The sequence below is a fragment of the Etheostoma cragini genome, chromosome 8 (genome assembly GCF_013103735.1).
Source record: "Etheostoma cragini isolate CJK2018 chromosome 8, CSU_Ecrag_1.0, whole genome shotgun sequence".
NCBI classification, from domain to species: domain Eukaryota; kingdom Metazoa; phylum Chordata; class Actinopteri; order Perciformes; family Percidae; genus Etheostoma; species Etheostoma cragini.
Window position 1 is genome coordinate 17,423,896 of NC_048414.1, and position 24,212 is coordinate 17,448,107.

General features: G+C 40.6%; 1 protein-coding gene across 1 annotated transcript; it reads left to right on the forward strand.

Moving 5' to 3' along the window:
• The first annotated feature begins 289 nt into the window (after positions 1 to 289).
• On the forward strand, positions 290 to 20,634 carry mmp15a (matrix metallopeptidase 15a). Its single transcript, XM_034878058.1, has 10 exons — positions 290 to 1,127; positions 3,412 to 3,560; positions 5,052 to 5,174; positions 5,262 to 5,584; positions 9,441 to 9,602; positions 12,288 to 12,697; positions 13,359 to 13,497; positions 15,158 to 15,308; positions 15,460 to 15,575; positions 17,976 to 20,634. Exons 1-10 carry the CDS (start codon positions 1,005 to 1,007, stop codon positions 18,452 to 18,454), a joined length of 2,175 nt encoding a protein of 724 aa, XP_034733949.1. The 5' UTR covers positions 290 to 1,004; the 3' UTR covers positions 18,455 to 20,634.
• The last annotated feature ends 3,578 nt before the right edge of the window (positions 20,635 to 24,212 follow it).

Sequence of the window (24,212 nt, forward strand, 5' to 3'; positions counted from 1 at the left end):
ATATTAAGTACATTTAGGATTCTCAGGTACTGCCCTTACTTACAACCTGGAGGGTTCTATCTTCATGGGTGTAATTAATACGTTAATTAAGACAAGTACCCTCGTGCATGCTGGCTCACTGTCCCGTGCTAACTTAATTAAACCGAACCAGTTTTTTAATTTTATTAGTCAAATTAATCAGTTCAATATCTGTCTCATGTGGACCAGGCGCTAGTCTTTGACTGGAGTTTCCTGTAACAACAGCAGATGGCACGCTGTCCTGTGGTGTGGGTCTGCTGTGTGAGGGAGGAGGGACCTCTCCACCACAAATCATTCCAAATCTTTTATCAGATACACAGCTGTTTGATGGCGGTCTGACAAATATTTACATAACGCGTTTCCGTTCCGAGTTAGAAGTGGAAGAGATAGTCCGACGTTGGTGCAACACATTGCAGGTGACATTTGATATCCTGGCACTTGAGTTCTGGAGTTGTTTTTTGTTGTTGTGTCAAAATTTCGCAGAAAGTTCTAAAAGTGAGTCGCTTTCCGTGGAAGTGGAGGGAGACTTGTTGCAGGACTTCTCACTGCTCCCTGCTGCTGATCAGCCATTGTGGACGTCGGAAAGGGGCAAGGTCTAGTGTATCTGTCCGTCGGCTACAGCCTTAGCCGTGTTTATGAAAGGAGCTGCTGAAGAACACTTGGAGGAGCCATGAGGCTGCTGGCCCGGGACGAATCTGACTGCCTACCACCGGAAATCGATTCGTATCATCTTATTTCATGTTTTTCCGAGGGTTTGTAAACACACCTCTGCGTGACATTTGTAGCATTTTTTTTTAATGCGCGAACTCCAAAAATGAGCAGATAGCTCACTTGTTGCGGAGGTTTGGGATTAAATGTAGCTGGAGGAGAAGAGAATAAACGTCCTACAGCACTTTGTCCTGTATTCCTTCCTGTCGGAGGAAGTTGTTTGGCTGTTTTCTGTCACCGCTTCTTCATCACTGCGCAACATCCACAGACAGCACATCATGACAAAGATGGCATCCAAGCAACCCTGGACTCAGATCGGGATCACATTATCGTCCTTATTCTTCCTGATCCTGTGCAGCTCAGCGGCTGATGTTCCTGAGGAAGAAGGCTTCAGTGCTGAGGTACAGTAATGGCTCTGGGTCAGGATCCAGACCACGTTGGCCATGTAGACCGTCACAATATTACAATTTGGGCATTTGTTAATAGTTGATAGATTTACAACTGTCATAATATTTTTAGAATTGAGGACATCATGTAGGCCTATGCAATTGAGTATAGTAGTATAGCTCTTTATAAGCAGGTTAATAAGTTCTTCATGTCTGTCTATTTATCTATCTCATCTATAATGATAGCGGTGCCATTGCAATAAAAATAGTCAAACTTATCTGTATGGTGGAAAAATAGATACATATTCTTGTTAATTAACTTTTTTGTTATTGTTAATTGTTATTTTGAAGCTCCAATCACGGTAAATTTAACAATATTTATTAGTCATTTCATTTCAGTATGTCACATTATTATTTATTAGCAGAACTTATGAGCAGAATATAAACAATGACTAAACTATAAGACACCTATAACTATAGGTTACAACACAGGGCTTACAGTTCTCAGGCACCATGCCCGAGTTCAGGCATAGAGCAGTTTAACATTTAAATAATTATTGATTCATTATATTCTGCACATTTCCTCCAGGGCAGCATTTCAACACACAAATGGTATGATAACATAGTTGTAAGCAGGTCTAAGGATCTAAGTGTTTATTGATGTATTCATCAACTTTGACATTGATCAACAATATATTGTAATACAGTAATCATATAAAATGTGTCTTTATACCTATATCAGTATCAATACTTGTTCCTCACTCTTGTGACGAATGAACACATTCTATTTGCTGATGAAGATTGAGTTCCGGAGGAAGTCTAGTAAGCTGACCTTGAGTTAGTGATGTTGTCACTGTCATGTGTCATTTGTACATGTGTATAAATAGTTAATTATTGCTTTATAATACACTGTACCATGTAGGATTGGTTCCTGTGGATGCCATACAATTTGATTAGATACTGTACTATCAATCATCCACAAGCTGTTTACAGTTACAGATGGATGGAAATTACAATTGCTGATTAATGCATTAATAAACATGTTAAAATGTCCTTTTATCTCCTTGCCACTACATTATAGTGTGTTATTAATTTTCCAGATCCTAATTATAAATGCTATATAGGGACCTTACTGTTATTCCCAGCTAATTGTCATTAAATTGTTAAGGTTTTTTGGTCCATTTCATGCTAGTGAACACCAATTTCATTCTTTTATATGCCATTTTTGTATATTTTCTGTATTGTGATCTACATAACAATGTCCAAATGTCACAATATTGATTTCAGCTATAACCTAAAGAGGTTTCGCTTTTCTTTCATGTTCTTCAGACACTCATGTGAAGAAGCTCCCACTTTAACGTGACGTTGGTTGAGACTTGTCATGCTATGCAGTAATTGCCTCTTTAGGATTGTCTCTGGCTGAGTGTGTGCACACATGATGAGTTTGTGTACTGCATGTTTGTGTTTTGCCGCCGGCCTGTGTTCATCCTCTTCATGCACGATGAGAGGCTGAGTCCAATGATCTAGCTGTGTGAAAGGGGCCTGTGGTGTTGTTTTTTTAGCTCTGCTGTTGGGGCTTCTTAAAGGGCCAAACTAAAAACTTCACAGAGGTTTTCTTCCCATCCAGGAGCCATCGTCCTGTTTGCCTGGCTACGTGGCTCAACACGCTCAATTTCACTGTCAGCAAACATGAAATAAACAGGGGAAATTCAGCACGTGTCACTTGACTGGCCGTCTTTGACCATCATTTGGAAGTACACACAGGCGGACTTTTGTGTTTACCTTGTGTACTACAGACGGTAGAGACAAACAGGTTTTAATTATTGTCCCTGTAGTTTTCCCGTTTCCAGTTGTTCCTCTCTTCTCCTCCCCTCTCCTGATTTTGGCTATCAGTGGGGAAAAGGCGCAGGAATGAGAGAGAAGGAATGTCTTAATGTTAATGGAAGCCATCTGGTTTATATCTCTACGTTTCTCTTTTCTTTTAACTCATCAGATGCTCTCTCCAGTCATTAGTCAGTGGATTAGCATGACAGTTTTGTTTTGTTATATCTTATTTCTTAAAATAGATCTATTCAGAGTCGCATAATGTCTTTCTTTTGATTAATTGCGTTAACTGTAAGATTTGAACAGGATTTGTATTTTCAAATATTTAATGTCTGTGTATGGTGGTAGGACCCTAGGAAAAATAGCAGTTCTAGCTGCCATACGCATGTATACACCATGCATTGCACACACAAGACACATCAACCTTCCCCCAAGCTGGACAAAGCTTAACTGACCCTTGGCTTTCTCCTCACAGGCGTGGCTTCGTAAGTTCGGCTACCTGTCTCAGGCGAGCAGTCAGATGTCCACAATGCAGTCGGCTCAGATTCTGTCCAAAGCCATCAGCGACATGCAGCACTTCTATGGCCTAGAGGTGACTGGAGAGATGGACCCTGCTACTGTTGTGTAAGATCTACATTGTTCTGTTTTTTCTGCAGGATGTTTGTCTCAAAGACGTGACCTAACATGTGTGTGCAGTGACCACAGACTGAAACCAGGGATCTTACTGGATGTTTTTACTGGATGCTTTTTTTTTAATTAACTTTCTCATTTATTATGCATTCTATTGTAAAGATGGAATGATACATGGCCACAACTTTCAGTTTGTCATAAAGACAATTCTGGGCAACTAACCTCAACTCCACAACCAAGCATCCTGAAGCAATTTGTTTGTGCATTGGCTTTACATCACACAATAACAGAATAATGTGTTTGTTTTACCAGGGGCTGCCGAAACAGTGCCAGCTCGTAATAACCTTTTATGCCCATAAGGTTTGGGTTTTTGTTTCCTTTAGCTTATATCACATCTTTACTAATGATGCTAGTCAGACTATCGTGTCATATCTTCCCATTCAACTATGACCTGATTCATTGTCCTTTGTTCTCAGAGTACTCTGTTTGTAAGGTTCATGCTCAAATGATAAGGTCTTAATTTTTGGGAAATAAGCCTTCTTACTGAAAGTTAGATGCCAATATTAATAGTACTGTTATGTATGTAAATGTAAAGCTACACTAGAAGCAGGTAAGCTTATTATAAACCACTGATTAACGCGTAATGTCTTGTTTGTTTAATCCAAACAAAAACTGAAGCGTGATGAAGACACCTTTGATTATGTTACCTTTGGACAAGGCTAGGCTAGCTGTTTCTCCTTGTTTCCAGTCTTTGGGCCAAGTTTAGGTAACTGGCTACCGGCTGTAGCCTTATATTTGGGGTGGCTGTGGTGTTCTACCAATTGGAAGGTCAGTGGTTTGATTCCTTGCCCTGATCCTGGAGTCTACATGTCGAAGTGTCCTTGTCTAAGATACTGAAACTCAAATTGCTCCTGTGAATGTTAAGCTGAACAGGTGATGAACAGGTGGCACCTTTTATGGTAGCCTCGCCAATCAGTGTATGAGTGTGTGAATGGGGTGAATGGTGCCTGTAGTGTAGAGCACTTTATAAATGGAGTCCATTTTCCATATTAACAGTAAAGAAATAGCAGCTCAGTTCTTTCAATCTTCTTTAAAAAGCAAATAAGTGTAATTTACCAATGTCAAACTATTCCTTAAACATGAAAAATTGAACTGGTTACTCTTGGTTTGGTCCTTTTCACTTTTTCACTTTTCCGAGATTAGTCCTGATAAAGGGCTAAATGCAGTGTTGAGTATTGCATGTGCACTTTTTACAGTAAGTCCTGGCTGGGAAATAATGCTTTCCAGTTTTGTGAGGAGTCTGGAAACAAAATAAGAAATGATAGTTGTTTGAGAAAAATCATAAAAACTACGGCAAACATTCTAAATGTTAAGTTGGTCATCACCTGTATGTACAAACTGTATTTTGTAGAACTGAATGGATTCTGCCACTTTTTGCAGCTTGTAAAGGTTTGTGTGTGTGTGTGTGTGTGTGTGCGTGTGTAGGGCCATGCGTCGGCCTCGCTGCGGCCTCCCAGACAGAAAAGCGGAGGAGCGGAACGATGGCGCGAGGAAGAAACGCTACACTCTCACTGGACAGCAGTGGCACAAAGACCACATCACTTACAGGTTGATAGTACTGACATCTAAAAAAAAAAAAAAAAAGCCAAATATTTACCATACCAACCTCAAATACGCTTTTCCTTTTGGCTCTAGTATAATGAAGCAGAACATCCCCTCCTCGCTGGGTGAGGAGCGGGCGTACGATGCTATCCGCAACGCCTTCGACGCATGGAGACGGGTCACGCCGCTCACCTTTGAAGAGTTACCTGCTGAAAACAACATCAGCATCAACAGTAGCCAGGCAGAGCTCGCTGACATCCTGTTGTTGTTTGCCTCTGGTTTCCATGGTGACATGTCATTGTTTGATGGTGAGGGAGGGTCGCTAGCACATGCCTACTACCCCGGACCAGGAATAGGTGGGGACACGCACTTCGATGCTGATGAGCCTTGGACCCTGGACAACCAAAACCCAAACGGTTAGTAGGCTCATTCTGTGTTCTCATGTGGGAAGTGAACCTGTGACTTTCTGATAAGATCTCTTACCATTAGCTAGTCGTCCTTAGTGTTGTCTCACCTGGTCAGCTGGGCTGCAGGTTGGTTGGTTACCATGGTTGCAAGACTCCAACCAACCTCAGCTCTACCAGCATTGCTAGACTTGATTTGGTTGAAGATACTGATGAAATTTGGAATAAAGGAATAAATAAATGAAACTTTTTGCCAGAGGCACGCTGAAGTGCCTCCCAGCCTTGAGGAGCTCAAACTGGCTGGAAAGAGGGTGTGTACTATCTGCAGTGATTTTCCTAGCTTTCTTCCTCATTCTGTCAGTGTATATTTGGGTCAGATGTTTTGGGGGTTTTCCCACTATTTTGCTAGCCGTTGACACGTCCTGTTAAGCTTCTTCTTGAGTTTACATCTTAAATGGCCAAACCAAGCAGAAAGGTGAAAGGTTAAAACATTTTGAATGTGTGTGGCGTATACTAACTCAGTAATCTGAGCACTGACGCCCAGACAGCTCAGTCTTCTGAGGAGACTGAATCTTTGTGTGCATTTTGTTAAAAATAAAGATGGTTGTCAAGAACGTACTGTACCTAGGTACTTAAAAGTTCCCACAGTTTCAACAGCTAGGCCATTAAGTAAAACTGGCTCTTGTTTTAAAAGAAGCTGAAATACATAACTTATGCAATAACTCTTATGAACATGTCTAAGTCAGCTGATTCCTTTACTGATAATTGAGGCAAGTGAAGCTCTCATTGGGTTTTATCCAGAGTGACCTCTGATTCATACAAATAAGAATAAAATGTCTGAAAGGTTTTATTTATTTCAACAGGGTCTGGTCTAATATTTCTAAGATTTAATAGCAGGAATATCTGAAAAATGGTCACTGGACATAATTCTCATGGCAAGTAAATGACTAGGTCTAGCACCCTGGAAATAAAGCGCTGTCTCGTTCTATGAATTAGGAGTTCAGATTTCTGTTTCAGAATGTTGTTATGGTGGTGGTGCAAAGGATGCCTTTATGGTCAGACAATGCCTTTGGAAGTAACACTGATTTGTCAATTGAGTTAAATAACTGAGGGATTGCAAAAAGAAAATCTATTCTGGAAAAAGATTTAGGTTTACCTGAGAAAAAGGCAAGGCAGCTTTATATGTACGTATAGCACATTTCAGCAACAGGGGAATTCAAAGGGCTTTAAACGAAAACAGGTAATAAAAACAGATAAAAACACAAGAATAAAAGTTACAGTTTAGTAAAAGAAATGAAACATTTAAGAAATGAAAAACCATTTAAAGAAAGGCAACATCAAAAAGAAAGGTATTAAGCTTTGATTTGAAAGAATAGAGTAGCAGCGGATCTGCAGTTTTCTGGAGGTTTGTTCCAGATATGAGGAGCATATAGAAACTGAACGCTGCTTCTCCCTGTTTAGTTCTGACTCCGGGGACAAAAAAGGAAAAAGGAAAAATCCTTACAGGTGGGATTAACTGGTCGCCAAATATATATGCCCACAGGTGCTGGCCCATGATTTCAAAGCGTTTGTAGCCTGAGCCTGGTCCCTAGGTCCCCTGCGTCCAACCGATCAATATTTGGGCCCCACATAGCACTGAAATCTGCACAATAAAACAGTCAGTTAACTCCAGCATTTGATTGCTGAGCATATTATAGAAATTGCCATCAAAAACATTTGGCAAATTAGCTGACACAAGTAAAATCTGACCAAGAGGACAACACTTTAAGTGGGAAATTACTTTTGACAACAATGGCTACTCCTTTTGTTTTAGAACTTGCTGAGGAGGATGCAGTTGTATGATAGAATCTATTGGCTAAACGGCCATACATAAATAACCCATTATCAAAAAAACTGCAGTCTAAATGAAAGTATGTGGATGTTGCTACTGCCTTTCATTTTGTTAAATCTTAACAATTGTGCATCTAAAGTTAAGTCCCTCAATACACAAAACATGTTAAACAGATCAAGAACATAAAAGACAGTGACACAAAGGGGAAAAAGCCAGAAGGCTATCACTCAAAGTGGGTCTGTGATCAAGATTGACTATAGGGCAGCAAAAGGAAGACTAGCCCATATTTAACTGGTTGCAACAACATCTTGTTCCAAACTAAATTAACATTAACAAAAACAAGAAACAAAAAGCACAAAATAGCAACCACATTGGACCCAAATCTCTGGCCTAGCAGTGGACCAGCTAACCTATGGAAAGTAGGCCATGTTAAACTAGATCTACATAGCATTCAGAAACACAGTCTCTGTAATCACATTAGGTAACAGTGAGATAAAATCAGGAGAACAAGACAAGCCAAAGGTCCATGTTCATCAGGCATCATCATTGTTTCTGTTACGGCCCAGGCTCTGAGCCAAAACCCAGAGGAAACCACACGCAGACACAGACAGGGCTGGAGGACTCCAAACTGGATTGCGGCTGAGGTGGGCAGGCAGAGATACGTCCAAACTCTCACTCTGGAATCTGAGCAAGGAGGTTGCGAGGTCTCAGTGGTGTAGAGCTGGCAGAGCAGCAGGCAACGATTAGTTCAGATAAAGGCAAAACTGGAACTAATAAACAGCAGCTGTGCAGGTCAAGATTGGTGGAATAACCAGCAGCTGTGCAGGTAGGTAAATTACCCGGCAACTCCCCTTGACCTACTTTCAGGCAGAGCCAGCAACACCACACAAACAGACACAACAGGGAAAAAGGGAGAGAACAGCTGCCCCCATAACAATTTCAGTCCTGATCCTCCTCCAAGGCGCCCTCCGTGGCAGAATCCGATGCGTCGGTTCTCCCCGCCGCAGCAGGAGAATGGGGCAGAGTCCGGTTCACATAGTTGTCAGCGTGCCCGGTGGAGGTGACTGCTATATACTGGGTGCCATCCCTGTTCTTCAGGGTTGCAGGATAAAGCAGGAAAAAATCCATACCTTTGAGTCACGCTGAATCCAAGGTTCGATAGAAGCTTGGCGTCGTTTGGCCGCGTAGCTGCTGTAATCCGGGGAGAAGCAATTTTTTTGGCCCCCAACGACAAGCACAGATTTCCACGCAGCCTATAGAATCATCTGCCTGGCTAAGTAGTGGAGCATGTTGAAAATCAACGTGCAATTAGTAGTGGTGTTCTTCTTTAGGCCATCACTGTAAATCCGGTGGGCTCTCATAATCTTGATCTGAATATCTGCTTAATTCGGGAGCCACTTAGGCAAGGAGCACAAGAGATACTGAATAGCATTAGAACCTTCTCACCCCTCTTACAACCTGACAATGCAGAGGTTGCGTCTATGGTTTCTGTCCTCCATGTCTGCTAGCTTCACCTTCATCTCTTGAAAACGTGGCCATGGCTATCAAGAATACTTGAGTTGCCTTCCACAATAGTTCTTAGGTTGTTCACATCAGATCTGATAGAGCCAATGCTTGCAGTTAGAGATGCTAGTAGAGCATGGATAGCAGTTAGCTTCTCATCGTTGCTGATCCCCGCCTGTTGAACCTGAGACGGAATCTGAGCAAAACGTGGTTCGAAGTAGCTTTTCTGTTTTTCCAGTAATGCCTCTGCAAAAGCATCAGTGTTGCTGCGTTGGGTTCTGTTCTTGTTTGACATTCTGCTCTAAGTAACTCCATCAAGAAAAAAGTAGTAGAATATTGGATTTGGAACCATATGAAACAACTATTTGGCAAAGTTGGGTCAGGAGCTACACTTTAAGCCGCCATCTCTGTCCAGCCGATCACGTTACTTCTCTACGTATTATTGTAACATTTCTTTGTTGGCATGTAATTTAACACAAATACTTTTTATAAATACATTCACACATGAACATATTATATTTTGTGTCACTGCAGGTATTGACCTCTTCCTGGTTGCGGTCCATGAGCTTGGTCATGCTTTGGGTCTGGAGCATTCAGATAACCCCAGCGCCATAATGGCTCCTTTCTACCAGTGGATCCAAACGCACAACTTCACGCTACACGTAGATGATATCAAAGGAATACAGTACATATACGGTAAGAACACCACACTGCACTAATACACCTTTTTAAATCACTTTATTTATGTCGTGTATCCACATTATAGTTATTTTACAGCCACCAGCCTCATAATTTGGACATAACCCTCCTGTTGTCCTCGGGTCAAGTCTGACCCCTTTTCAAAGTTTTCTATAGAAATGTATTTATTTTGCAATATGTATCTTCTGAGAATTGTAGGTTTCTTTCAACAAAATAGCTCATACATAACATGAATGGTGCATGCAATGCTCTTCGCAAGTAAAAATCAAATGTTTAACAAAATGTCAAAAAGATTTTTCAAAAAATGGCAATAAATGACAAAAGTGGCAAACACATTGAAAAAAAGCCTCGAAAGCAGAAAAAAACATCAAACAAGGTAATAACAATGTTTGAAATAACTTGATAACTGAATAACTGCTGGTTGATTTTCAGTTTTGACCAGTGAGGACAACACAAGAGTAAGACCAAGTGAGACCTTTAATGGTAGTATTCTTCATCAGCTATTGCAAAGATACTTATCTATACTTTTATGTCTCTTATCTGAAGGACATGCTACTGACAGACATGAAGAACACAGAAGTGAAGTCATTCTGTTCTTCATGGCAGTCTATTAGATCAAAGATTTAACTACCATTAACGACACAGTGGGGCCTTTTCCACAAAGATGACATGAAGTTGAAGTCCATAACTCAGATTAAAATCTAAAATGCATCCACAACTAAAACGTTGTCAACCTTTCCAGCCCTTGCAGGGAGACACAAATCACAACCATGAACTCGTGTTTTTGATGTTTTTGACTGCTTTGGCTCTAAAATCACTGAGGTTGAAGTGCAGAGTGTCAGCTGTAATTTGAGGTTTTATCACTCGTATCACATCTGGACACTTGTCAAAAGAAGACAAGAAGCCTTGTTAAGAAGCTTTGTGAGCACAGCTTTGGCCAACCGCACACACCCATCAGTGAAACCTCACTCAAAACAGCACATCAGGCATGCCATTATGATGCTGTCATGCTTTTCCTGCATGAATTGATGGCATTGTTAATTGACAGATGACCTGGTGATCTTTGTGTTTGTGCGTGTGTGTGTGTGTGTGTGTGTGTGTGTGTGTGTGTGCGCGTGTGTGCGCACGTTGTAAAAAAGGCTCATGTGTGTATTAGAGTGCACTGTATGTACTTGTTGGTGGGTGTCTGCTGGTTCCCTTCTATAAGAGCTGTAATCAAAGGCCAAAAACACTCATTTGTCTCTTAAACTGTAGACAAAGAGTAATTACAGACATTGTTTACACTGAATAGCTGATTTATGATTTATTTTACTTTTTTACATTTTGGATTTTTTTCGTGGATATTCCTTTACTGTCCACTGTTTTGTCCTGGTCACATCTCTGGTATCACATTACAGAGACAACATCTGATTTACTTTGGGAACGTGTTCCATGGTTTTAGTTTGTCCAGCAAAGCCCCAATCTTTCCATACCCACACAATTCGGTCCTATTGACACGCCTACCCTTGATGTCTGCAATGAGTAAACCAGAGTAAAACACCTGTCTGCTGTAAATAGTGTAAGGTAAATGGTTTGACTGAAAGTATACAGTAGTTCTCTTTATTAAACAGAGTTAAAGGACTGTGCTAGAGAAAAGCTCTGAGTGGATAGGAAGAAGGATCTGAAGTGCTTAAACAGAGACTAACACAGCATGCACTTTGTTGGTAGGAATAAACATTTGGGTTTATTTGCAGAGGGTTTCTATACAAGTGGGCGGTAGCTTTGCAGTTTTCTGCCTCACTGGTAAGTTTTTTTCTCATCAGCTAATCATCTGTTGATATTGTTGAGGGACCCAGTCTAAACAGTAAAATGTAGTTAAATGCAAGCTGCTACTACTACTACTACTACTACTACTTGTGAAATAATATGGAAGTACCCCCCCACACGCACACACACACACACACACACACACACACACACACACACACACACACACACACACATTTGCTAGTAGCCAAGGAAGACACGGATGGTTAAAAAGACTGGAATGGATGAGGTAATTATCTTCACTTGAGCTCCTGCGCAGGAAATTTACTGGACAACACAATCTTCTGAACATGGTCATACTGAGAACTACAGAGAGAGTTGTGTGGAACTGATATTGTCGATTAGCTTTGTAACAACTCATTTAAAAACACACTATACACTTCCTGCCTAGCACTGAGCAGCAGACAGACACAGTTAGCATTCCAGCTGCTATTTTGCAGGTTAAAATGCTGCATATGCTGAATTTTTCCACATACTGATAAGTCACTGGCCAACATCAGCCCTCAAATATTCCTCGCAGTATATTTGGCTCAATGTAACTCAATATGTCTTCAAGCCCATCAGCTGCCTATACATATTACATAACTGGCTGTATCTGTGTGTTTTCTTCTCTTAGCAACCAGCAGGGTTGGTTTTTCCAAAAAAGCAGCAGCACAGTCAGTCAAGTGAGCTTATAGCCGCTGCACATAATGGAAAATTAGGTTTTCTTTGTGTGATTGATGTGTAATGCTACATAGACAAGCCAGAGGAATTTATTTCATTTCAGGTTTTTGCACTTTAGGTGAAAATATGAGATGGAAAAAAACAAGCCATCTTAACTGTGGGAGTTTTCTCTTATTTGATTTAAGCCCAAGCTCTCCAACCTTTCATTCTCAGGTCCCCCTATCCTTAGTGATCCTCCACCCACTTCTCCTCCCACCCGTGACGACAAACCCAACGATGGCTCCCCCTCTTCCCCTTCTCCACCCGAAGATGAACCCACCTCCACTTCTCCCATCGACACCCCACCCAAATTGCCCAACCCGACCGACGGCAGCCCACATCCCCCAGCCCAGCCGGAGCCAAGTCCCAGCCCTACCTCATCTCCTGTGCTCCCCACCGACTCCCAGCCTGAGCCGGAACCTGTCACCCCGCACGTCAGAAAAGATGCCCCCCGTACATCGCCTCCTCCTCGGCGCCCTGCTCCTCCTCGACCTCCCAAGCTGCCGGATAACCAGGCCCCCGATATCTGCGATGGGAACTTTGACACGGTGACCATGCTGAGGGGAGAGATGTTTGTTTTCAAGGTGAGAAGTAAAGAATTATTGACCAGATTTGTGAATATGCAGTGTTTACCTAAAACCTTTGCTTTGGAATGAACAGCTATAAACTCAATTAGAGCATGTCACTGGTCACTGACCTCCATTAAAGGACATGTAGAAATCAATGGGCTAACATGTATGCGGTCAATGTGGTACCATAAAAGAATAAAAAAAAGACTAATAAAATATAATATTTATTTATTTATTTATAAATATATACAGTGTTTATTTAGTTTGCATATAAAGTCTTTTCATTCGTCTGTATTTTTAAAAGGTATTTTAATTTTATATAACTTAATTCATTTATTTGTATCCCTTTATTTTCCCTCATTCTTTTCCGCATTCCTTTTGCTTTTCCCTATACAGAAATAAATACATGGAAAGCAATGTATTTCATTTGTCTTTATAATGACACATTTGTTATTTACTTTTTTTATCCTTGTATTTATTCCTCCTTATATTTTCACATTTCTTTTCTTATTCTTTGACTCATTTATTATTTTTCATGGCACTCCACTGGCTCCATAAACACAACCTTGCTTAGAGTCAAAACAACATTCAAGTCATGCAAAGGGAAGCGGATAATAATTCATTTTGATGAGAGAAAACAAGCTGGAAGATAAACAGCATTGTTTTCCCTGTGCAGGGTCGCTGGTTCTGGCGTGTGCGGAGGAACCGGGTCTTGGATAACTACCCCATGCCGATATCCGTCTTCTGGATCGGCCTCCCTAGTGACATCGATGCAGCCTACGAGCGCCACGATGGCAAATTTGTCTTCTTTAAAGGTATGCCAAAGCTGTTTATTACCAACAAAGCCTGTCACTTTGCCAACACGGTGGCCACATGCTGAGCATAATGCACGCTGTGTTTCGTCCGTACCTTCTTGAGACCATGCTGAGTTTTGTTATGGTTTAGCACTGTGCTTAAGGGCAGAACAAACTGCTAGTTGGTTTTTACTCAATGTTTCTCAGATACGTTTTACCCAAGCAAAGCTGAAGCCAATGTGTTTTGTAGAAACACAAAATGGGAAGTAAAACACAAAGCTGGGCTTTGATTTGAAACAGTCAGACTGAAAGGAAACAGTGCAAACTCAGCATTTTTCCCACACAATGTGAGACCGTTAGGATATGGTAATTCAACACAGCTATAACCCTAGATATCTGGCAGACACACACACACACACACACACAGAAAAATAACACTGGAAATGATGTGAACAATTAAATGACTGCAGATGGATACTATTAAGAGGATTTAGTCTATGTGTCTTTGCATGTGTTTATATCCGCATCACAGAGTTTGGGGGTGTTTCAATGTGTGTTGCTGGGTTCATTGGGTGCCTTGAGTGAGGCTTTTGCTGGCTCAGTGTTACTGCAGCTGAGCTACAAAAGGTCCAAGAGAGAGAGAGAGGGGATTGCATCAGCCTTCTCTGCAGTGCACCTCTACAGCTGTAGAGTTTAAATGTTTACTATCAGGCTGTATGGTGATTTGTCATGCATTTTTAGGATTTTCTGAGCCTTTGATCACACATTATTTTTTACTCACCTTTAAGGGTTCTCTGGGGAGTTTTTCCAAATCCGAATCCAGGGTGGAAGTAAAGAGGGTGTTGTAAAGCACCTTGAGGCATATTTGAGATATCGGGCTATATAAATAGAATTGATATTGATATATATTGATATTGGCAATATGACTGGGGTCTTCTATTCCGATATAGGTCATTTCATAATAATATACATCACAATATAGCATATTTCCTGGTAATTCAGTAAATGAATAGTGTATTTGAAATAACCACATGGTAAAATGTATGTATACTTAATGAGAGCAAACAGCGTATCTGTGGTTTGTTCCGGCTCCGCTCCCATGTGCAAGGATCACAATGTAAAGCCTGTGGTGTAAATATTGCCGTGATGCAGTTCGGCCTCCAGATTTTACATTTCATATAAATATATGAAAACATAATTGAATCAAAGTCATATTGCCCAGTCATAGTTGCCTATATGAATCCAGAAAGATGTAACTGCTGTAGTAGACTTAAAATCAAATCAAATCAAAACAGCATTCAAAGTAAGTGTGCACCAATTAGTAGAAGCCCCTTCAAACTTAGCTATTGTTGTTCAGTGCAGCATGTTGCAATTCAACAGCGCCCTGGCAGTGGAGGTGGAAAGTGGCTGAAAAGTGTGTCCAAAACTTACGGTTAGAGAAGAAATTGGCTCCCACATGAGGAAATCTTGGAAAATAAGTGCCTACCATTTCTACCTTGCCTGTCCTTTCTTCTTTATTTTATGGAGTATGTAAACCCCATGACATATGACATATGTTCTGGCCATTGCCTTCTCCCCATATGCCATTGTTTTTTCTTCTCTCCCTCATGACCTTTTTCTCATACTCCCTTTCTCTTAGCCAGGTAACAAACATAACAGCTCTATTCCTTTGTCCCTGCAGATGATAAATACTGGGTGTTCAGGGAGGCTGACGTGCTGCCGGGATATCCACAGCCCCTACATGGGTACGGACAAGGAGTTCCTGCACATAAGATTGACACAGCAATCTGGTGGGAGCCCAACCAATACACGTACTTCTTCAGTGGAGACAGGTACCGTATATCATGGACACACAGATAAATGTTACACTATTTTAACTCATTTATATATTATATAAGGGAGTTGGGACAATGAGCAGAAGAAGACTTTTGTGTCACCATCGGCATATGACTTTGTTTTACTGTCCAAATTGTCTGTGTGCAGATACTGGCGATACAATGAGGAGACTCGGACCACTGACCGCGACTTCCCCAAGCCAATCAACAGATGGGGCAGGATCCCTCCGTCACCCAAAGGAGCCTTCCTCAGCGATGACGGCGGTAAATAATGACTTTCAATAAAGTAAACAAAGCCTTTATTGGGAGCTTCTGTTTGTGAGAATCATAGTCTTAACCAGACCTATCTCCACAGCGCTGTGGAGAACGGTCTGGCTACACCACACACATTCTAGGAGAGGCGAAAAAAACAACACTTTGGGTTATTTGTATTTCTTTAAACCAATCACAATCGTCTTGGGCGGTGCTAAGCTCCGGACTCGGTAAGAGGGGCTTCGGAAAATGGTCTCGGGAAGAAACGCACCCCCAAAACAAAACACCACGTACAATATTAAATGAAGTTAACAGTTCACACAACACAGTAACCGTGTGTGTCTGTTTCTGTGTGTTGTTTTAAAAATGTGATCACAAAAATACAATACAGTAACCTGAGCTATTCAAATTAGCTGGATACATTGTTAAATGTAATTTGCTTTTACCAGTGCAGTGGCTTGTGTATTTTGTCCACAGCAATCACCATCAATCTGTCCCAAAACTTTGGCAGGATGGCTCTCCATCTAACATTGCTGACGAATGTTTCCGGTGATATGTATACGGTGGAGAACTGGTGGCTAGCAACAAATTCTTTGTCTGTGTATTTATCTGGCCCTGCGTAATAAGTTTTTTCCATAACCGGTGGGCAAAAATGTTCCCTTAAGATAGTAAAAGCCGTAAACATATTCTTTTTAATCTTTACGTCATTCCCCAAAAGAACCAAGAAGGCATGCCTTGTTGCACGACCAAAGTTTTTGTCAAAACTTGCCAATTTCAGTGTGTAGTTTGGAGGTTGCTGCTGTTGTTGTTGTTGTTGTTGTTGTTGTTGTTGTTGTTGTTGTTGTTGTTTCCCATTGCAAAGGGAGAGCAGAAGGGGATGGGGAAAGCCTGACATCCAGAATTGAGCCATGCTTGAGATATCAGGCTATATCCTGGCTATGTACTTCCGTAGCAACAGACTATGAGAATCACAACAGACACCAAAAGCTGTACTCTACATGCATTGTTGAAACCTGGGATAGAAGGAATGAGAAAGGAAGGAGAAAGAATGAAAGGTTAGAGGGGTGAAATTGGGTGTGTAAGGGACAAAGAGGGAAAAAATGACACAGGAGACCGGTTAGGCTGGAGCAAGCGAAGCATAGAGAAGGATGAAGGGATGAGAGAGAGGGTAAAGAGAGGAGTGAGAGTTCTGGTTTGAGGGTTGGCCTGTCCTTTGAAATCCGATTTGTGGCAGAGCAGTCAGATCTCATCTCCACCCAAACTGTTCTTATGTCTCTGAGAGCCTGGTTGGCATTACAGAGCTACATTTAAACCCAGAAATGTGACCTATGGACACCAAGAAGAGTGTATGTAGTTTATTTTCCCATTGCCAAATCTTTGTGCAACTACGCAACACATCTCATTGGTTGATTGCGATTATTGTAGTTTCATATAAGTACATTTAATGTACAGTATAATCTTGTACTATATTTATCTGAATGAGCCCTGTAAAAGTCGTTATGGTGCAAAAGGTGGGAATGTGGAGGAGAGTTCAAGTGTTAAACTAGTCCCTAAAGATACTGTACGTTCCTCAATCTCCTGTTTGTGTACACAAAAATGGAAATAGCTATCTTTACTGTTTGTTTTTTTACACATTTAGCTTAACATTACTTCTCCAAAAGTTTTAAAGGGATAGTTTGGCATCTCATAAAATAGTTTTCCACTTCTCTGCCGAAAGTTAGATTATAATATTGATATCACACTCATTTCTGTACATTAATTTCTAGAACGTGAACAAACATTTAAAGCATCAGTGATGTAACTTCAGGAATGAACACTTTGTTTCTGAAAATAATTTGGTCCTAAATGGCTAACTGTTAGTTATAGTGGTTTCGAGTGTCGAGTGTGATGTAGTTTGGATGAGCGGTTCTTGAGAATGCTGCAAGCGAGAAAGTTTATATAGCACTGAACGGTTAAGGGCCAAAATATATTTCTGATTGGCTGTGTCATTATTAACTCTCCAGACCTCTCAGGTTGTGTGGGATAGCTCTTCTTTCTGTCCCCAGAGTCAGAACTACACATGGAGAAGCAGCGTTCTGTTGTCATGCTCCACATATCTGGAACAAACTCCCAGAAAACTGCAGGTCTGCTGCAAGTCTCGGTTTATTTAGATCAAGGCTGAAGACCTTTCTTTTTTATGCTGTTTTTAAGTTATTGCTCCTACACTGCACTGTACCTTTTTATTCTTGAATAAATTCTTGAAAATGTCTCATTCTACTAGAGCTGTTTTTGTATTCTCTTTAAAATGTTTTTAATTGTTTTTAACTGCTCTTTATTGTAAAGCTACTGTGTCACTGTGCACTAGTATTTACATAATAATCCATTGCACATAACTTGGCAGTCTTACATCTATTTTATTTTCGTCTCATGCAGCTCACACCTATTTCTACAAAGGCACCAATTACTGGAGGTTTGACAACCGCAAGACAGAAGCAGAGAAAGGCTACCCTCGCTCCATCCTGAAGGATTTCATGGGCTGTGTGGGAGCCGCTGACCCTAAGCCCGATACAGACACTGAGCAGGAACCGAAAGACAAACCAGTCGACCCCTCAGACCGAGGCAAAGATAAGCACAAGGAGCCAGACAGGGGCCGGGACCAAGACACAAACCCAGAGGAAGACCAAACGTCTCAGCCTGACAGCACGGAGAAGGAGAGGGACAGAGAGGTGGATGTGGTTGTGACGGTGGCCGACAATGAATCAAAGGTTATGACCCTGATCATGGTGATTGTTCCTCTGGTCCTTATCCTGTGCATCCTTGTCCTAATCTACGCCATCCTCAGGACTCTGCAGAACAAAGAGACGCCGAGGGCCTTGGTGCACTGCAAACGTTCGTTGCAGGACTGGGTGTGAGGCACAGTATTAGACGAGATAGAGCAGGTATCCATCAATTTCATTTGCGTCAAAATTTGTACTTTACGGCACAGAAGTTTTGACGCAGTACTAAAGAAAGCCGAGGACGAGTCCCCGTTTTGTGCCCCATTCATTGTGAGAACTTTTATTGCTCATCTGAAAGAATGCAAACTGTGGAGCTACAGTCTACGTTTCCCTCTACTGGCCTTAAAGTTTTCCTCCTGTGTCTTCTAAATGTCTCAAAAGGTATCTTTATTTCTTTAAAAAAAAGACACATCACATACTAGGAATGTTCCCTTTTCTATTAATTGTAATTGTACAGAGGTGAGACAGTAGTACATATAGTAGTATAAATGCAGACAAAGTTGATAATGCACATTCATTATACAGAAGCACACATACTGTACGTACATACAAACATGAGTGCTTATAGCTATACAAAAACACATGAATTAATATGAATAAGTCTTCCATGTGATTGACTATGGTGCTTTAACCAATCTCGCCATTTTTCTTATTTTAGAACAGATGTTTTGCACTTTTGATTCTGTTTACTGTTGTCTTTGTTTTGCTGAGGTTGCTTCATTGTGTGTGTGTGTGTGTGTGTGTGTGTGTGTGTGTGTGTGTGTGTGTCTGTTCGTGTGTGTTTATTAAACTCACAGACACTAGCAGAAAAATATTGTTCTCCGGCCAGCACAGGAATGTCAGACAGCTGTGCGTCCATGATTCCCACTGAGCCCATTATGTCTGCCCTCCCTCACACACATGCAAAAATGTCACATGATCTCCAAAATAACTGCACTCATTGGGGCCTGCATGTCCACATATGCACACACACACAAACCCCCCCACACACACAACACCAAGACATAGAGACCACTTACCCAAACAAAGGCACATACAGTTTTGCACACAGACACAAGGGCTCCAGCCTCCCCCCCTCCTACCACAGCCACGGTAACTGTTCCTACTAGACCACTAAAACACACTATCCCAGTGGAGACATATTGATATATGTCTGGTGCCAGGGCTTGAATGAAATAAAAGTATTTATTCAGATTTAACTAGAAGAGTTGAAAAGTGAAACGTTTTTAGGTAGGTATTTAGGTTCTTATTTTTTTTTTTTTTTTACTAATTCTGTCCATCTTAGATGGACCTGTGAAGAGGAAACCCATAGCAGCAGTTTCCATCTTTGTGTATTTACTCTTCTTTTTCCATGCTAAAGCTAAGTAGACTTAAAGCTAATTAACTGTACAAAGGAGAAGCCTGCAGGCGTGAGAGTCATGGGTAAGCGTCTGGTTTCCATTAAGGCCACATGGGTTGATTTAGTAGTGTCAGGCATGAGGAGGGGGTGAGAGGGGAGTTGGGGAAAATGCAAAAAGAAGGAGTTATAAAAAGGAGTGGGGAGGTAAAGAGAAATGAGAGAATAAAATGACAAGGGAAAGAAAGAAACTGGGGGACAGATTGAGGAGAGGAGAGGGTGGGTTGCCAGAATTTCCTTTCCAGTTTTCTCTGAAAAAGGAGGAGCGAGGGAAAGAGCGACGAAGGATCTGGGGGAGGGGCAGCGCTGGCGTTGCGCCTCCTGACCTAGATAGGGACACTAAGTCCACTCCTCCTTCTCAAGTCTTGTTATTTTTGCTGTGCTTGTTGTCATGAGTTAGAGATGACTTCCTCTGCGAACCCCTCCTTTCTTGCTCATCTATCTTTCTCTCCAGTTTTCCTTTTGTTTTCCATTTTGTCCTTTACTCCCTGGTGTATTCATTGTCTTCTCCTCTCTACTGGAAAGTTAGCTCAAGCATTAAAAAAGGTACTTAATGCGCATAAACACCTGCAGAAAGTCTCCCACTATTCTTACTCATTAGCTTCTGCTTTAGGTCTGTGCCTTTACATTGTTTGCCTGTATTTTGTGTTTGCCATTGTGCCTTTGTTATGTGAATATTGGGGGGCATTTTAAAAAAAATACATAAATAGCATGAGGGAATGTTTTTTATAAATGTGTTTCTCTTTTACCTTACTTTTTTAGTTTAGTTTTGTAAATGTTGTTACTGTTGAGACTTTCTGTAAGACCAACAGTAGATTATGACAATGATGATGCATGCAGGGCATGTTCTGTAAGGCCTGGGCACTCCTGTGTAGAGACATTAAAGATTTCACAATAAAACTTACAAGTAAAAGAATCACAAGTCTTCTTTGCGGCAGTTTTTGGCATCATGTTACACATTTGACCTGCTGTGCACATGTCAAGTTCAAAGAGTTGATTCTACGTTTGGCCACGAGGGAATTATTGCCTCTCAAATATTAAAACATCTTACAGTTTTTTTCCATTTGCTTACACACTGACATGCATAGCACAATTATTTAAACTGGCACACAGAAAGCAAAACCTCTTCTCGAGTCTCTAAAAGTCTAAACACATTTTCTGCTTTACACACACTTTGCAATTCAAAATGGCACTTTTTAAATGCACTGAACATGGTTGTCTGCATAAGACACAACAATCTGACATAAAGTCACATGTTTGCCCTTTCGAACACTGCCATTCAAGTTGACAACACATAATAATAATGCCACCTGGTCAAACACCTCAATGATTATTTGTTGCCACTTTAATCAGAAAATATGCAATATGAAAAGAGCACAAGTGAACCACTTTTTTAACAGCAATGGAAGACCTTGCAGCGAGAGGCAGAGGGAGGGTGAGAATAAGAGTGGGAGGAAGAGTGAGAGGTAGGGGTAAAACTGGAAGAGGAGTTCATGGCCGAAGAAGACAACTTTCAAATGAAATCAGAGCAACTTGTGTTAAAAAATTTAAAAAATGTTTTTTTCAACAGCATATGTGTATCTGCAAATATTTCTGTGCATGTGAACATGTGAGATTTCCATTTGATATTGTTTAATACTTATTTTTATCACTTTTTTGGCACAGTTCTTGTATTTCATGTACACACTGTTCCTGTTTTCACTCTGCTTCATTTACTTTACAGCTGGATTCAGATTGCATGTAAGACTTTTCATCAAAAACATTATTCAATTAGATTTCTCATCTTTTCAAAACTTGGAGATTAGCTGAAACATACTGCCATATAGCTTGTAACTGGTACACTTTTCCCCCGTTATTCAACAATAAAGCACTCCTGGTTAGTGGGGGGCCGATAACAGCCCTTCAATGGAACAAAAAGAAAATCATCGTCTAAAAGTCATTTTTGGTGAGGTTGGATTAATATCTATCTCTGACTTACAAAATGCATTCAGTCTGATATCTGGCCGCTCTGCCCTTTTGAGAGTGAGAGTCAATTTGCATAAAAAATATTTGTACTTACGATCATTCTTCTTAAGTGTGTGTGTGTGTGTGTGTGTGAGTGTGTGTGTGTGTGTGTGTCTGAGTGAGTGAGTGAGCAAGTGAGTGAGTGAGCAACTTCCTGCACGTCTTTACGTCAGAGGTAATCAGGATTAGCTTCCATCACAGATCATCCACTACAGCTTTACCTCTGCATCTGCTTTCTCTTTCAGCTGCTCTCTGTTTATCTTTCTTTATTTCAATCTCTCTACTCACACTATTACATTCCATTGTTCTTTTCAACATCTTCTACAATAAATCAAACAAACTGATTAGGATTAAGGCCACTATGGTCCGACCTGTTCTCCCAGCTTATCCTCTGCTGAGCTGATAATGGGATTTGCCCCCTCCTCATCAGCACCTTTAACTGTTCTGTGGTTCCCATTCTCAAACACAACGCTAGGCCACGCTGCAGGCAGTGGGTTCTATCCACCTGCATGACCTGGTGAATGTTTCTCCCAACTTTCTGTGGCTTCCTGATTATTAGCTGTCTTTTTGTCAAACACACACTTTTACAGATCATTTGGTTAGATCCCCACATTGTCCATCAAAGCAGCCATTTTTTCATGGTAACATATCTACACATAACATCAAATTTGCCATGTCCTGTTTATAGTCGGTCAATTAACAAGGGCAGACCTGAATCCTTGTTAATCACTCTAAAACACCATGCCATTCATCCCCTCTTCCTTTCATCTATCCAATTTGATTTCTCCTCCTCTTTTTTCTAGTTTTTCCCCTGCCAATAACCCTGCCACCTTAATTTCTTCATGTTCACTGTCAAACTGTTAAGTATTCAGATATTTTACTGAGCTAGGGCTACACAAAAAAAACAATGTCCTGTATTAAAATTTCTACTTGAGTTAAAATCACAGCAGCATTAACAGAAAAAAGTACTGAAATGTCAAAAGTAAAAGTACATAGGACATAGAAAAATTTCCCCTGTGACTGGCATATAGCTTACATTATTAGATTGGTAATACTAAAGCTAAAATGCACAAGAACTGTGGAATTAAATGTTGAAATGGAGCTAGTTTTAACTTTACCATTTATGTAGTTTAGTCCCAACCTATAGAGGCTTCTTCCAAAAGCTCACAAGAGTTTCGTTTTAAACTTTTCTCTAATCTTTGCTTTTTTGTTAATTTAACATTGAGTTCACTCCTGTTTGTGGAGCTAACAATAGACATCTGAAGGGGCCAATGCAAGTAATAATAATAATAATACATTTTATTTAAAGACGCCTTTCTTGGCACTCAAGGACGCCGACTCAAGTAGACATATGCATTTCTTTTAAAGGGAGTCATGAATCCCCAGAGTTTGGGAAACCACTGGTTTAAGGTTTGATCAATGTATTTTACAAGTTATCATGTGTTTTAGCCATGCTGGCAACTGGGCTTTATGGATGGCAATGTCAGTCTGTTGGCCAGAACACCAATCTGGTCCAAACTTAGATATCTTAACAAGTGAAATTCAATTTTGACATGATGAATAACATTTTTGATTTCCTAGCTTTAATCTTGAGCCATCATCCGGTAAAAACAACATTTTTTAATCTGTCCAACACTGTCATTTATTACCAGACACCTGCAAATGTATGCGTCATTCAGCTTAAAGCTCCTCTGTGCCTACACAGTAGGTTACACCTTGACAGAACTGCTAGCACGGCTGTAACGTTAGATCCTTATCATTTAATTTGTAAAAATCCACATCAAGTAAAACTGTGAACTTAAAGAAGTTTAGTTGATTGAACAGCCTACAATGTTTCCCTCTGAACTGTAGTGGACTTTGCAAAAGCACAATATTTCCTCTGAATTGTAGTGGTGTAGAAGTAAAATGTTACAGTACCAGAAAACTATACTGAAGTATCACAAAATTGTAGCCCACACGCAGTGAGTAATATTACTTAGTTACTGCTTATGTCTGATCAAGTCTATATCCCATGCATTCCACTTTTAGGATTGCTCCGGTGCTGTGTGGAAATTCTGCCCAATGCATGTATTTTCCATTTCCTTCTGCTTTTTTTGTGTTGTAATTTTAAAATTGGTGGATTAATGAAATATGGACTATTGTTAAATGCTCCTCAGATATCTGCATGGTATATTGCAAGGGGTTAAACGACCATCCGCAAAGCATTCCTCCTATAGTAACATTTTGATGCCAATAATCCATCACCTGCTGTTAACGTTCCATTCACTCCCATTCATTACAGAGTCACGTTGACAGTGAACAACTTTACGTCTGAAATGTTTAATGACTCTATTTGTCCACTGTTTATTTCTAAAGAAACACAACCATGTAAAAAAAAAAGGCTCCATTACCTCACATCTGATGTTATGGCTCCGTTGCAGACGTTTTTGTAAAATGTAAGCTAACGATTGTGTCATGACCACGCTCCTTTCTTGCGCATGGTAGACAAATTAC

Excerpts from the sequence above, each read along its gene's own strand:
- mmp15a (XM_034878058.1), top strand. The coding sequence starts at position 1,005 with ATGACAAAGATGGCATCCAAGCAACCCTGGACTCAGATCGGGATCACA. Across the intron at positions 13,498-15,157 it reads CAAATTTGTCTTCTTTAAAG|ATGATAAATACTGGGTGTTC; the intron begins GTATGCCAAAGC and ends TTGTCCCTGCAG. Across the intron at positions 15,309-15,459 it reads TACTTCTTCAGTGGAGACAG|ATACTGGCGATACAATGAGG; the intron begins GTACCGTATATC and ends GTCTGTGTGCAG.